The 16,663-nt window shown below is 48.0% G+C and overlaps 1 protein-coding gene across 1 annotated transcript in view; it reads right to left on the bottom strand.

Annotated features, from left to right (window-relative positions):
* Positions 1–6,477, bottom strand: part of BMP7 (bone morphogenetic protein 7) — a 32,670-nt gene extending 26,193 nt beyond the window's left edge. Inside the window, exon 1 of the mRNA XM_069951596.1 lies at positions 5,741–6,477. Coding sequence (XP_069807697.1) covers positions 5,741–6,137 — 397 coding nt within the window. The 5' untranslated portion in view covers positions 6,138–6,477. The remainder of the gene's footprint in view (positions 1–5,740) is intronic.
* Positions 6,478–16,663: the final 10,186 nt, after the last annotated feature.

The raw sequence follows: 16,663 nt of genomic DNA, 5'->3' as shown, positions 1-16,663 counted from the left end.
AAAATTATTTATACAATAAGTCATTTGCTGATGACACTGTCCCTTTAAGTCTACGTTACCTAATGTTGTCCAGGACGAGCCATCCAGGTAACATGTATGACTAAAGAGGGCAGTAGGATGGGTATGCTGGATTCCAACACCCTGCTAGAAGAGTCTGGATGAGACAGAAGTCTAGCAGCCCCCCCCCCCCTTCTCTAGATTGAGAATACATGCATGCTTAGTCTAGTGCGGTGTGTATACACATGATGGAAGCTGGAGAGACAGCTATATGTAATGTATGGCCATCAGATAGGACAAGTGACCTCACCCCATTCTACTTTACATCCCAACACATGATGCAGCTGAGGGTTTGTGACATTTGCCTAGCTGTAGGCTGGATTGCTAGGAGGCTGACCGCAGGGTTGGGAAGGCAGCTCGGCAGCACATGCCAGACCCCAGCTTTATTAATCAGAATATGATGGAGGAGCTGCCACCGGGGTGGGGTGGTGATACATATGAGCCGTACACTGGGACAGAACAAGGTAGGTAATGGCAACGAGCCGGCGCCACCATCACTCCATCCTGTCTTTAGATTAACCTCTTCCCTGCCAGGGACGCCTCCCTACAGCGTTTTGCCAAGTGCTCCAAAAGCGCGTTACATGGAATAATTGAGTCATTTTGTACCTCTCAGATACATCAGGGATGAGACCTCAGCAATGACTCATATTCAGCCTTTCAGCAGAGGTGGCTGTAAATAGCTGGAGTAAAATACAGGCTTAGGTGTTCACGTGTACCAAAAACACTGCACCAAACTACAACTCTTATATTGTAAGCCTTCCCTACGATCCTTGAAATCTGAGTGGTCGCTAGAGGGAAGACTAATCATTCTACAGTCCTAGATGGCCATTACAGTACTATGGCCTTCTTCTACAATTATTGTATGTGATCACAGGCTAAGGTGAGAACTATACATGGTTAGGACTACCTATCTCTCATTTACTGTAGTTGTTCTCTGTTTGGGCATCACTATCATCAGTGACTCCACCACACTGACCGAGATCTGCTGTCTCCTGTCTGCACAGAGGCGAAAACTGCTGCCCAGGTCCACCTTGCTTTACATGGCTGCTCTACACAAGCTCAAAGCGGTGGAGCCTGGAAGCTGAGGAGGAGCAAGGCAGGGGGGAGGAGCCTGGAAGCTAGGAGGAGCAAGGCAGGGGGGAGGAGCCTGGAAGCTAGGAGGAGCAAGGCAGGGGGAGGAGCCTGGAAGCTAGGAGGAGCAAGGCAGGGGGAGGAGCCTGGAAGCTAGGAGGAGCAAGGCAGGGGGGGGAGGAGCCTGGAAGCTAGGAGGAGCAAGGCAGGGGGGAGGAGCCTGGAAGCTAGGAGGAGCAAGGCAGGGGGGAGAAGCCTGGAAGCTAGGAGGAGCAAGGCAGGGGGGGGAGAAGCCTGGAAGCTAGGAGGAGCAAGGCAGGGGGGGGGAGAAGCCTGGAAGCTAGGAGGAGCAAGGCAGGGGGGGGGAGAAGCCTGGAAGCTAGGAGGAGCAAGGCAGGGGGGGGAAGCCTGGAAGCTAGGAGGAGCACGGCAGGGGGGAGGAGCCTGGAAGCTAGGAGGAGCACGGCAGGGGGGAGGAGCCTGGAAGCTAGGAGGAGCACGGCAGGGGGGAGGAGCCTGGAAGCTAGGAGGAGCAAGGCAGGGGGGAGGAGCCTGGAAGCTAGGAGGAGCAAGGCAGGGGGTAGAAGCCTGGAAGCTAGGAGGAGCAAGGCAGGGAGAGGAGCCTGGAAGCTAGGAGGAGCAAGGCAGGGGGGAGGAGCCTGGAAGCTAGGAGGAGCAAGGCAGGGGGAGGAGCCTGGAAGCTAGGAGGAGCAAGGCAGGGGGAGGAGCCTGGAAGCTAGGAGGAGCAAGGCAGGGGGAGGAGCCTGGAAGCTAGGAGGAGCAAGGCAGGGGCGAGGAGCCTGGAAGCTAGGAGGAGCAAGGCAGGAAGAGGAGCCTAGAAGCTAGGAGGAGCAAGGAAGGGGGAGGAGCCTGGACATCAGGAGGAGCAGAAAGGCAGGAGCCTGAACATCTAGAGGAGCAAGACAGGGGGAGGAGCAACAATAGAGGGAGGAGCCTGTACATCAGACAATAGAGGGAGGCGTCTGGTGACCAGGAGAAGCCACAATAGAGGGAGGAACCTGAGCATCAGAAGGAGCAACAATAGAGAGGAGCCTGGACACCAAGAGGAGCCACAATAGAGGGAGAAGCCTGGAAAGCAGGAGGAGCAGCAATAGAGGAAGAAGCCTGGACACCAGGAGGTGCCACAATAGAGGGAGGAGCCTGAACATCAAGAACAGCAGCCATAGAGAAAAAAGCTTAGACACCAGGAGAAGCAGCAATAGAGGGAGGAACCACAATAGATAAAGAAGCCTGGAAAGTAGGAGGAGCCAGCAACTGAGAGTCAGGAGACTGGAGGCGCAGCAGATGGAGCATTAAGAAAGGAGAGGGAGATCATGCAAATCAGATGGAAGGGAGACTAAGAAGAGCAACAATAGGGGAGGAGCCTGGAAATCTGTAGGAGGGGCAATAGGTGAAGGAGCCTGGGAAACAGGAGGAGCGGCAGCAGTATTATAGGGAAAAGCCTGAAAAATCAAAAGCAGCAGTACTAAGGGGAGGAGCATGGAGATCAAGAGAAGCAGCAATTGGGGAGGAGAAGCAAATAGGGTGGAGCCTGGAGATGAGGAGCAGCAGCAGTAAGGAAGGGTGGGGGGGGGGGGGGGGGGGGGGAATAGCAGCAGTCATCTAAGGATGTTTTTGTCAGACATCTTTTTTCGGAAAACATTTTAAATGAAATTATGATTAATCATGACGGCTGTAGAAAAAAACTCTGCTACATTACAATAATTCCACAGTGACTCATATCGCTGTGATGTCACCATGTTAACTCCTCACAAGGTAAACACAAGTGTGACTCATCAGCGGACACAGGTTGTGGACAAGTGACATCACCGGAGACATGTCATTTGTGGACATTTCAAGTAATAAAACCTCAAATGGCAACTTTACAGCGCTTAAAGGGGCCCTCACCATGCCGTCCCTCTTCCCTCAATTTGCTGTTGTGAAGCTATTGTTCCACGTTATCTACCACTGTGGTATGGGGGAGGCAGTAGGGGTGAGTGATCTGGCCCCCAAACCCCCATTAACTCTACTTTTATTACATAATTATGGTGATAAGATACATTTGCATCATATGTGGGACCGACATCTGCTCCTCTTAAAAGGTTGATCCACAAATGTTAGCATTACCGGTCCTCCTGGAAAAGTACCGCCCAAAATACTGTGTGTAAACATGGCCTAAAGCTAGCCAATGACTGAATGATTTGGCCTTTACCACAATCTTCTCAAACTTCTGATTTCACAGTTTGGGAGCCACGACTCTCAGCATGCGGACAGCTGAAGACCGTCAAGGCATATGGGAAGAGCCACTGGTCGCAGATCACTGCTGTAAGGGTTAATGATGAAAACTGGACAATAGGGGATACTGGGAGTTGTAGTTTTGTAAGGTCTGCCTGTAGCTTATGTTCCCTGTATGTCTCCATTGCATCTAGAAAACTTCACATAATTGTTATTAAAAGCCGCCACTTAGTTTAGAAACTTGTCATATATAGTAAGTGGTCTAAAGGGCGACTCCAGAATTACACAGAAAGACGAGTAAAGGTATAATCGTACAGATTATACATATGTATGGTCTGGCTGATTTAAGAGAGCAGAAGAAGCTTCTCCAGCAGGGCAGGGGTCTGGCAGGCAGCTTGAAGGATGTTATTATGTCGCCTAATGGGTCTGTGTGTCCATTTGCGCTTAGTGTTGCAAAGTGAATCACTGAGGGCTGTGCTTTGAACTCGGAGCTTCCTGCTCCCCTCTCTCATCCTGTACAGTAATTGCTACTTCAAAGAGAAAGCCGAAAACCTGTCGGATCATGTACAATCCCAAGAAGCTGCTGGGTCGGGGCCCTTTTTTTTCGAGAAGACACATGCACCTGAAGAGCTTTTACCTTGGCAACATGCTCCAGTCAAGATTCCACTCATAGCCCCCCACCCCCCCAATCACCACCAGCAGTGAGAGGAACCATGGGAAAGACAGCAGAACTATCTAATTTCTGAGTAACCTTTAGGCCAGGGATGGGGAACCTTGGCTCTCCAGCTGTTACAAAACTACAATGTTACAAAGGTTTAGCTTAGGCTTCAAGAGTATCATCTACAGCAGTGATGGGGAACCTACAGCCCTCCAGTTGTTGCAAAACTACAATTCCCATCATGCCATCATCCCATGGACAGCCGGAGCTAAAGCTTTGATGGGTATTGTAGTTTTGCAACAGCTGGAGGGCTGCAGGTTCCCCATCCCTGATCTAGAGCAACCTGAGATACAACTCCCAGCATACCTTGTGATCCTTCAGCTGTCAGGGCATGATAGGAGTTGTAGTTTGCCAACAGCTATCCTAAAATATTATCAGACAGGAACATTGCATGGGGTATTAGAATAATAATTGTATTTCTGAAGATATTACACAAAAATCCATTTCAGAGCACACAACTTGGGCTGCGTTTACACAGTGCGATTTTAGCACAGGTCAGAGATAATAGCACATGCGTTTTCATTGTGAATCAATGCCGTTTTGTATTGCTTTTTTTTTATTTTTTACAGTCACATCACTTATAGCACAAGCGCCAATTTACAATGCACTTTAAATCTCTGACCATCAAAACGTGATAAAAACTGCAGCATGTGAACCCGACCTGAGCAGAATACACAGATGATTTCGATCCCCGATCAGGGCTGCGATCCCACATTGGCCGTTTTCATTGCGTTTCTTTGTTGACGTACTTAGAAGCCAAGGCGGCGTTCTCATATTGCTGCTTATAAAGTCAATCTACAAAACGCATGCCTTTTTTTTGCAGTTTTCTCAGTTCTGTATTTTTAGTTAAAACCAGGAGTGGAACAAAACAGAAAATCCACCATAAAAGATCTGCACCTCCTCTGTGGACCCACTGCCAGTTGTGGCTAAAATACTGAATATATGTCAACTGAGTTCTTTTACACACACAGATTATCTGGCAGATTATTGAAGCCAAAACCAGGAATGGATTTGAAAAGAGAAATCTCAGTCTTTCCTTATGACCTGTTCCCTGATTATAGTCTTATCCTGGCTTTGGCTTCAATAATCTGTCAGATAAATCTGTAGATGTAAAGGAACCCTTAGTGAATCCCCCCCCCCCCCCTCAAAAAAAAAACTATTTATATTTTAGACAATCAAAAAAAAAAAAAAAAGTTAAGCCCCACTTAACTGCAATGTGTGAACACAGCCTTATGTATTGTTGTGTAGTTGCCATGCTGCTTTTCATGTTCTGATCACTTACTTTTTAGTAACCAGGTCTCTACACGGTAAAGTCACGGCGGCTCAGTGGTTAACACTTTGCTGCACCAGGGTCCTGGTTTACATTGGGACAACATCTTCCTAGGCTTCCATACTACCCCCTGGTTACAGACACTATGAGGAACCCTAAACACCCAGGATGGGTTGTTTTCCTGGTTCACACCTCAGTCCTCACTGACTACATCATTGCAGATATCATTGCTGTGTATGTCCCTTTAACAAGCGATGTCCTGCAATTGAAAAATATCAAAAAGCAATGCAAACACCAGGGCCACAACACCTAGCACCTTCACCACCCTTAACCTCAGAGAGTCCCCCAAAGCCATGTTATATGAGGACAGGGTCCCCCTCACTACTCACCTAAGTTGACAAAACTCATGACCATATCAGCGTCATTGAGGAAGTTGCTGTCCTGTTGACTAGCCAGTGGCGGACCCTGCGTGGTGAAGATGGGCTTGTACGGATACGAGAACCCTTCAGCCTCCTCTTCCTCCACTGTCATGGCATTGTACAGATCCAGCATGAACATGGGGGCAGAGTTCTGTTTGCCATACAAGTGTGGACGCGGTCTATGCGGCAGCCCCAAGATGGACAAGATCTCTCTCTGCATCTCCCGGCGCTCCTGGCTCCGTAACCTCCTTTGGATAAAGCTGGAGTGGACCTCATTGTCCAAAGTGAAGTCGGCCAAGATGGTCCTTAACAACAAGTAGCCGCAGATGAGAGCGGAACACGTCTTGTTCCCTAAGAAGACGTTCATTTCCCCTGGATCTGTAGGTGACGGCTTGTAGCACCTGCACTTCTATTTATGAGCTCCCCTCGGATAGGAGAGCATTAAATAAGCCAGTGCATCTATGGAAGTCCCAGGGATGGCTAGAGGGAGTCCTGCAGGTCAGCTCAAGCCGCTCATGGCTGGACAGACAGTGGAGCCTGGTGAGGATGAGGAGGGTGGACGGCTCCTCAGGGTCTCTCTCCTCTTCTGATATGTCTTCACTCTTTCTCTTACAAAGTCTATGTGCTGGTTTGTGAAGGCAGCAGCGGCGGCCGGAGCCAGCAGGAGGCTGAATGTGATGGGAGGAGCAGAGCCCGGGAGGAGGGAATGGAGCGGGGCAGAGAGAAGACAGAAGTTTGGAGCAGGGCTGCTCGCTCCTGTCAGGTTGATGGTTGTGGAGATGTTGGGAAGGGACTAGTATAGCAGAAGGGTGGGCCCAGTCCTGCTGGGTAATGTAAACAGATTAAGGCTTGTCTGTGTGTCTTCTGCTGCCTGCTATTGGGGAAAGGGGGAGGCAATTACCAGAGCTTTCATCTGCTGAAAGAATAGGAGGTCAACATCAAGCCAGTCAGGAGCAATCAGGATCAGCGACGGCGGCTGACGGCGCGCTGCAAACGGGAAGCTTCACATGTACAGAGCTGCTGCTACACTACAACTCCCAGCATGCCCTACAGCTGCAGGAGTGCCCCCCAACCTGCCACTACAACTCCCAGCATGCCCTACAGCTGCAGGAATGCTCCCTAACCTGCCACTACAATTACAACTCCCAGCATACCCTACACCTTGCAGTAATAGCAGCACTTTGTACAGTGGTTTTATACTGGTGGCTCCCCAGCTGTAGCAAAACTACAACTCCTAGCATGTCCTGACAGACTGAAGATCACTGATAAACAGCAGTCCATTACCCCACCTTGTATGATCCCTTACTGGTCAGGTTATAGAGAACACACAACATGAGAACAATGGGATGTCACACATGAATAACATGATAATTCTGATGTTGATGCGAGGGAATACACAGGAGCATATGCTGCCCTTCTAAATTCTGAATTGCATTAAAAAACCCGTACACAAAAACAGTTTTAGGCCATGCTTACAAAACGTAAGTTCCGCGGTAATCACAACCGTTGTTGCAACAGCTGTGACTAGTACGGAACTTACGTTGTGCTGCAGGCTGAGGGAATCCCAGCCGGAGTGTATACACATAGTACATACATACATAGTACATACATGTCAGCTTTCTGCGGCCTCTATTCAATAAATAGCGGCTGCAGAAAACCCTGTCAGTGCACTTTAAAGGGGTAGTGCGGCGTTTAACATTTATTCACTAAATAACACACATTACAAAGTTATACAACTTTGTAATGTGTGTTATTTAAGTAAATGGCCCCCTTCCCCGTGTCCCCCTCACCCTGGAAATGTGGTGCGGTATACTTATTGAATCGCTGTCGACCGCTCCAGCCAGCCCCCCTCTGCCGCGTTATCAGCTGCTCAGCCGCCATTGGCTGAGCATAGTTAGGGATGTCCAGGCTTTGCTTTGGCTGTAAAGGCATGATGGGAATTGTAGTTTTGCAACAGCTGGAGGGCTGATAGGACTCTAAAGCCCCTATTACACGGGGCAATATGGAGAGCAAGCGAGCTTTTACCTGTGAGGTTAGAGCTTGCTTGCTCCTCGTCCCCCTGCCTGCGCTATTACACGCGCTAACAGAAAGTGAGAAGGAATGGGTAAGACCCGTGGGGAGGCACAGGAGCTGCCCGGGGATCGGCAGATCGTCCAGGCAGCCCATAGAAGAGAGCGGTGGCACGGAGTGACGGCAGCAGATTGTTACCAGGCTGATCAATGCCTTTTCAGCCTGTTGAAAGACAACGATCAGCCGACATTGTGCATCGTGCAAAATGTTGGCGATACGCTATGTCACCTTTCCAAGTAACAGATATGACCACATAATATCTGAACAGACTTACGACTACGGTGACATTAGCTGATCGACTGCAGAGGGTTTATGCGGCTTTAGCGTCTCGTACTATATCGGCTGATGTCCCAGAATCTCTTCCCGTCTCCGGACAAGGACAGATCCTTATCATGTTAAATACTGTGGTGATAGGAGGAGAGAAGTAATGGAAACACAGATCTCAGGGGGAGATAGAAGAGGAAGAGATACTGACCTCCTCTCGTTTGCTGCTACAGTCTGCCATGACTCTCTGCTATTAAAGGGGTTATTATTCTGGCTACAGAAATAAAGACATACACACCTCTAATAAAATGAATGCTGAGCTGTGATTGGCCTTTATAAAGTCTGATAAATTCGGGCCAAGATGTTGGTGAATGAAGACTACATAATCTGCCACAACCAGGTATGTTACTTCTATGTAGATGTGGAAAGGAGTGGTGCCACTTTTCCCAGGCTTAAAGGGGTTCTCCAGCGTTAAAAAAACATGGCCACTTTTTTTCAGAATCAGCACCGCTCTTGTCTCCAGTTTGGGTGCAGGTTTTCCAACTCATTTACATTGAAGTAAATGGAGCTTAATTGCAAACCACACCTGACCTGGAGACAAGAGCGGTGCTGTCTCTGGAAGAAAGTTGCCATGTTTTTCTAAGGCTAGATTTACCCATACCGAATCCGCAGCGGATTCCTTGCTGCAAATTCGCAGCGAAATCTACTGTGGGTCCCTTGCCTGCGAGTACGTGAAAGCTGGTACCATTACCTGCTCCACGCTCCTACTTGCTTTAGGGGGCTCCCGCTGTGAGTATGTAATCTAATTGAAAATGACAGGCAAGAAATCCGCAGCGGATCCGGTGCTGGATAACCCCTTTAAAATCCCATCTTTACTTCCCTCACTTTTGGCTGCTCTTCCTCACCTACTTCCTTTATTCTCAGCTGAGTTTAAAGGTAAAGGTCCTCACCGTCCCCTGCCCAAGCACCGCCTTACCTCCTAATAGATTTCTTTAAGGGGGTTAACCAGGTTTAGAAAAACATGGCCCCTTTTTTTTTCAGAAACAGCACCATTCTTTTCTTATTTGGGTGCAGGGTTTTGCAGCTCAGTTACAGTGATGTGAAAGGAGCTGAATTGTAATACCGCTCACAACATGAAGACAGGGGTGGTGCTGTTTTTAAAAAGTAGCTGTGTTTTTTCTAACCCTATACAACCCCTATAAAAAAAAACTAAAATAATGTGAGCTCCATGGTGAATTCTGCAATGCAGTGAATGCCGCAGGAAGGATCTCTGCTCATTGAATAGCAATGACATTGAACGTGGTCGTGTCGTGTTCATGTAAGGCAACCACATTAAGTGTCATGACGATGCAGGCAGCATGACGCTACTATTCTCAGCCATGATACAGGTTATGGCCAAAGTGACAGTGCAGCCCAAATAACTACAACTGGATGTGACTTAGGGCCCTATTACACCAACAGATTATCTGACAGATTTTTTTGAGCCAAAGCCAGGAATGGACTATAAACAGGGAACAGGTAATAAAGGAAAGACTGAGATTTCTCCTCTTTTCAAATCCAGCCCTGGCTTTGGCTTATAAAAAATCTGTCAGATAATCTGTTGGTGTAATAGGGCCCTGACAGTGTGGTGGTGCTGGGCAACACAACCACAATACAAAGACAAACTCCTTGTTGTACAACCAAAGTTTAGTCCTGGCTTAAAGTGACTGTACCACCAGGTCCAGGCAGAAGCACTGGAGGCAGACCAACCCACCCTTAGTGGGAAGAAACCCAAGGCCGCTCCATGACATGACTCCATTAGAATCAATGGAACCCTATCATATAGGGGCAGGGGTTTCCTTCCACTAAGGGTGGGTTGGTCGCCTCCAGTGCTTCTGCCTGGGCCTGGTGGTACAGTCACTTTAAAGGTAAAATAAAAACAGGCTTCTGAGACTGTGGATAAAACCACAATGGCTCAGATTTATCAACGCTGATGATGATTGCAAAATCCACAATAAGGCCCCCTTCACATGCCCGTGGCTGTTTTTACGGTCAGGAAACACTGATCAGGAGCCAATGGCTCCAGGTCCTGTCAAGCACAATGCCACTAATTAGAAGGGCATATACTTAAAGGGCCAGCGTCAGCACCCAGGGGCACTTGCCTGGGCTGCCAAACTGTGCATCCAGAATTCTAGATCTGGAATTCCGGACACCCATAGGAGTCTATAAGGGATCCATGTCAGAATTCTGGACAATTGTAGGACATGCCCTATAATTTCTGGAACTATTTCCCAACACTGACACCCTTTAGGAAAAATCCAAACAGAACCCTATGGGTCAAAAATCTCTAGATTTTCCTAATGTGTGAGGTGGGCCTAAACCTGTGACATTCCTATGTGGTTGGCCTTGTTACCTCACAACTCTGGAGTCCTGGGTTCAAATCTGAACAAGGAAAACATTGCAACATGGCAACCTGAAGAACAGACAGCTGATGCGTCTGCAAATGGAAATTCGCTTCCAGGTATTCCGGTTTCCACCCATCCTCAGAAAACATCCTGAAAGGTACAGCGCTGTGGAATATGTAGGAGCTATATAAGTTAATAATAGGTAAAATCTTACTATAAGGGATGTGCCCATCTTACAGCACAACTGTGGGATAGGTGAACACATCTAATAGCCGCACATTGGTGGATGGGAAGCAGGAACAAAGCATCATAGAGAAGTCCCATCCTCATGAATATTGACCCCCTCCTTCCTGAATGCTGCCCGATATGTGTGTCTCTATGTATGACTATTACTGTGGATGTGACATCTGGTTTCATGGGGGCCTTATCTGTAAGAGGAATCGTCCCAGACAGGAGACAATGATTCAGATGCAAAGCAGCAGCGTCTCTATCAGGACTATCTGTGGGGTGTGTGTCACCTGATCACACGGAGCCATTCATAGCCTGAGGATGAGTGACAGCCGGCTCCTCGCTATAGGGATATGCCATGTATGGACCATTCATACGCTCCAATATTCCAATGAGCCTCCACACACATGACAACCAACCACAATAGTCATGGTGTCCGTACACTTTATACATTTAATGGACAGGTATTAAAGGTGTATGTACATCTCATCAAGCATGTAATTTCTCTCGCGGTATCAGGAATAAGCAAGGAGTGGACACGTAGGGCATACTGCTTGGCTGAGCATTATATTACTGTATATACAAATGAGCTTCATGCAGGACCTTCCTCATGTTGTACTGATCCTGTTCTCTCCATCGTCTTCTGATCCTTGTCTCATCCCAGCTGGTAATGTGACCCAGGCTGCAGGATTCTCCTATCTGGGTGCAGCATCCTGTAACCCTGACAGACAAGGACGAGACAGATCCAGATGTCTGCACTGTGAATACACTGGTCTACCTGACGGGATCCCCCCAGAGAGTGACATCATTCCGTACCCCAAGTGTCATCACCCTGAACCCCAAGTGTCATCACCCTGTACCCCAAGTGTCATCACCCTGTACCCCAAGTGTTAGCGTGTCATTATCCTGTGCCCCAAGTGTCACCATCCCGTACCCCGAGTGTCACTATCCTGTACCCCGAGTGTCACCATCCTGTACCCTGAGTGTCACCATCCTGTACCCCAAATATCATCCTGTACCCCAAATGTCAGCGTGTCACTAGCGTGTACCCCAAGTATCATTATCCTGTACCCCAAGTGTCAGCATGTCATTAACCTGTACCCCAAGTGTCTGTGTGTCACTATTCTGTACCCCAAGTGTCATCATCCTGTGCCCCAAGTGTCATTATCCTGTACCCCAAGTATCACTATCCTGTATCCCAAGTGTCACCATCCTGTACCCCAAGTGTCATTATCCTGTACCCCAAGTGTCACTATCCTGTACCCCCAGTGTCACTATCCTGTACCCCAAGTGTCACCATCCTGTACCCCAAGTGTCACTATCCTGTACCCTAAGTGTCATTATCCTGTACCCCAAGTGTCAACGTGTCACTATCCTGTACCCCAAGTGTTAGTGTGTCATTATCCTGTACCCCAAGTGTCAGCATGTCATTTACCTGTACCCCAAGTGTCTGTGTCACTATCCTGTACCGCAAGTGTCACTATCCTGTGCCCCAAGTGTCACCATCCTGTCCCCCAAGTGTGAGCGTGTCCAAGTGTCCCCCAAGCCACTATAGAAATACTAAAGTTACAGCTCCGCATACCCAGCGATACATTACATTGCAGAACATCTATATTCACACTACAGCATCGTGTTCCATACAGACTGATATTGTCCAGAGTCTCTTCTCCGGTCTCTTATAGCTAGTTGATGCATATGGCAGCCACATCACCATCCCTTACGGCAGCTGTCACAATGTAATGGGGTCTGCACCTGTGTCAGGTAGACCACTTCTCATGAGGCTTCACTAGAAGATAATATGGCCATTTGCAGGAGAGGACGCCAGTGGTGATGCCTTGTCATAGCTGTCATGTTCCCCAGCCCGGTTACATCACAGTAAGCCTGAGAATCCATCCCCCGATCCTGGCAGACCCCGGTATCTCTCTGCGGGATCCAGCCTGATTTGCATATCTGGCCGAATGCAGATCCATGGATCCCGTCCAACTGGCTGATACCATCGCAGACCATATGCTCTGAATGACTGTTTAACTAAAATGAACTTGTACAGCGAAGCGCAGCCCCGGCCATGGAAGTGATTTAACAAATGCTTCCAAAATCAGTTTGCATGAGGAGAGAAAGTGGTTTTACATTACCGACCCCATAAATAAAAGAGAAAAATATCCAGAAATTGTTACCATGCGCAGCAGCCCCAAAGCCGTCCGTGAGGACTCGCCGGAGGTTTCCGTGCTCAATGAGTCTCTGATTATTACTACATAGGACACAAAGTAATGGATACCCCCCCCAGCCCGTATAATCAGAAGAGAATAACTCACATCCATCCATTCAGGACATGACATTAAAACAGAGCTGACAGTGTACTCAGCACTCCTGCACATTAGTGGAAAGGCTGCAAATCTACACCAGCTGCAAGCTAGATGTCAGTGACAGCGCACACGGGCAGCTTCGATGGGCCTAAATCTATACAGAGGCATGCGTCTGTACACAAAGTCAGTGTACCTGTGCGCTGGTGGTGGATTGGTTAAGACTGGTGTATGAGACGGCGGCCTTCACGTATTCCCCCCCCACCCACCCACATATCACTGCAGGTCGTTACCTTTTCGAGGCGCTTAGCCTCAGTCAGTGAATGGGAAAATTCATGTTAATATTTATGTCCAGAATCTAGAATGTTTAGAATCTAGAAGGATGTACATGGGTTCAGGTGCAGATGAGCCACTAGTGAACCAATTAACATTTAGCTAAAAGACCTTTAAAAGGTAAACTCCAGTGAAAAGCTTTCTCTCTTAAATGAACTGGTGTCAGAAAGTTATATAAATTTGTAATTTGATTCTATTTAAAAAAAAAAAAAATCATTCTTCCAGTACTTATTAGCTGCTGTGTGTCCTGCAGGAAGGGGTGTATTCTCTCCAGTGTGACACAACGCTCTCTGCTGACACCTCTGTGCATGTCAGGAACTGTCCAGAGCAGGAGAGGTTTTCTATGGGGATTTGCTGCTGCTCTGGACAGTTCCTGACATGGACAGAGGTGGCAGCAGAGAGCACTGTGTCACACTGGAGAGAAAACACTACCTCCTGCAAGACACACAGCAGCTGATAAGTACTGGAAGATTGGAGCTTTTTAAAATAGAAATAATTTACAAATCTATATAACTTTCTGACACCAGTTGATTCAAAAGAAAACATTTTTTGCTGGAGCTTCCCTTTAAATGGCTCTTCATCCTTTTGAAATCTATGGTTGGTGTAAGAACAGCAGCCTCCTGAATGTTTCCCAGCACTTGTAGCTGCTTTGGAGTGCTATTACAGAGATGCAATGTACTTTGTCCCATTCAGGTAAACAGAGAAACACATGGTTGGCCCCACTCCCACATCTCCAATTAGAAGCAGAACTGTGCAGCTTTTGGCACAAACATGGAGGTAAGTGGCATGCTACTTATTATCATGGATTCTGCCCTCATCGGGAACAATACAGCAGTCTGCAAATCCAGGAAAGAAACCTAAGTGTGCACCTTGGAGGAAACAATCCGGATTTGGGAGCAACACTTGGAGCTATCCTGTAGTTGTCAGCACCTGGATTCTGTGACGGAAAGTGAGGCGTTTTCTACGGCACGCTACGTCCAGGACGGTCACAGCACGTCTCATTTCAGTTTATTTTTTATTTACCGTGAAAATGGCGTGACTTTATGCTAGCGTTGCGGAGGAGGGAATGTGGAATGTATCTGGCGATTTTCACAACACAACTTTCTCAGGTGTTAGTAAGTGATCCCGTACTGCAAGAATTCAACTCCTCACAGTCGATCTGGGGCATCGAAGCGAGTCATGCCGGCTTCACAAGTCACTCATCATGAAAACAGCAGCTCCACTCCAAACTCCAAAGACTCCTGCAATAGTCGCCACCTCTCAGCCAACACCAGATGTGCACCGTTATACCAATAACTTGAACCCACACCCCTACAGCCAAGCTTTGTCCACCACCATCATTGCCATATACTGTAAAGTGGAAATTATCAGGCCCCTGTCTCCTGTTGCCTCCTGTTTTGGGATCTATGAATATGAGGCTTAATACAATAAATGAGTATTCAATATATTCCTAGGCCCCATTCACCCCACAGAGGTCTCCATTAGGCTCTACTATGGAATTGTGTAGCCTAAAAGCTATCCTATCCATGAGCATCCTGCACCCCCCCCCCCCAAAATATATATTACGCAAGTGTCACACGTGTCATACGTAAGAGGAATCTCTGCAGTATGAATCCACCCATAAGCTGGTTATATGCATTAGACAACCTTGGTCTGAACCCTCTAATTTTGGCATCTAAGGTATATATGGTTGCCTTCCAGCTCTACCCTGATAGACGCTGGAGAAAAAAGGATTGGTCATGTTGGGCATCTACTGTTCAATTCTCAGAGGCTGTTCTCAGAGAGGTAAGCCGATGCCAGGAGTCTAGAGAGAAGAAAGGAGTCAGCATGTCCATTAAGAACACATGCATGCTAAGCCAAGCTGAATGTTCTGTATTAGAGGATTGGGAGAGATGTGTATGGCAGCCTTGGTGGTACATGCTTCCTACCTAATAATCTGGGCTCAGATCCTCAACAGGTTAACAGGACCTCTGAGTCACAGATAAAGCGTCTTTTATGAGCGCAGGTGTCCGAGCCTCCCAGAAAGCGGGCTTTGATCCCGTCGGATAAAAGAGCTCTTCATTCACATAGATAATTGTATATGTTAGATAGAAATAGTCATTTATTACACTGCACCTGTCGGCCCAGAGAGCCCTTCTGTCAGCTTCATCCATATTCATAGAGAAGGCCAAAAACAACAGGCTATTCATGTAATAGCAACTCCAGTCACATGCTTTCAGGACATGCTAGGAGTCGTAGTTTTAGAGACCACTATTACAGGTGATGGAGCTTTCTGAGAGTTGGGAAACCATTACCAAAGAGAGACAGGGCTGTAAGGGCATGCTGGGAGCTTTAAAAACCACTATTATAGACAGATAGTAAGGGTCCTATTGAACGGGCCAAGGAGGGCCCGATCAACGATGTAAACGAGGGGCGATCTGCTAGATCGCCGCTCGTTTACTGGGCCTATTCCACAGCCCGATGATTGTTGAGCGAGGGCTGCAAGGACATCGTTACCGATGTCCTTGCAGCATCATACATTACCTGTCCAGGCTTCTTCTCCGCGCTGTCTTCAGCACACTCCACACTCATCCAATCACAGGCCGCGGCGGTCCTGGCCTGCGATTGGCTGAGCGCTCCGTCAGCTGACGGGCCATTCTGAAGATAGAGCGCGCGGGACCCGGGGATGAAGACAGCGCGGAGAAGAAGCCTGGACAGGTAATGTATGATGCTGCTGCTGCTTGTAATCGTCGGTCGCCCGCCGTGCAACGCTATTCAACCGTAGCGATGCGCGGTGGGGAAACGATGAGGTCTGGCCCTAAATAAACGATCAGCCGATGACACGATCATCGGCTGATCGTTCTCTCTATTTTACCGAAGGATAATCGGCCGAATCAGGCCAAATGGGGACGATCCGGCCGATTATTGTTACTGTGGAATAGGGCCCTAAGACATGCTGGGAGATGTAGTATTGAAGACGTAGGTAGTAAGGCATAAGGTTATGGCGGTCAGGGCATGCTGGGAGATGTAACATAAAGGACCACCTAACATAGTTAGGTATAGCGGTCACGGCATGCTGAGAGTTATAGTTCAGGAGACCACTACCACAGATGCTTGGTGTTGTAGTTGGGCAGCAGGTAAGGAGCCATAGGCTGGAGACCACTATTATAGACTGGAATTGCTGAGGATAAACAATAATATCAACCAGCAAATGTTCATCCTGAGCTTCCTGGTTCATGTATAAAGTGCTAGAAAGCCTGAGAAAATGGCTCTAACTCTGCGGTGTTCACCGGTGTGACTTACCCTGATGTACAGTGATTACGTCAAGCAGCACG

This window comes from Dendropsophus ebraccatus, chromosome 14 (assembly GCF_027789765.1).
Source record: "Dendropsophus ebraccatus isolate aDenEbr1 chromosome 14, aDenEbr1.pat, whole genome shotgun sequence".
Classification (NCBI taxonomy): domain Eukaryota; kingdom Metazoa; phylum Chordata; class Amphibia; order Anura; family Hylidae; genus Dendropsophus; species Dendropsophus ebraccatus.
Note: the sequence above shows the minus strand (reverse complement) of the source record. Positions and strands in the feature narration are given on the sequence as shown.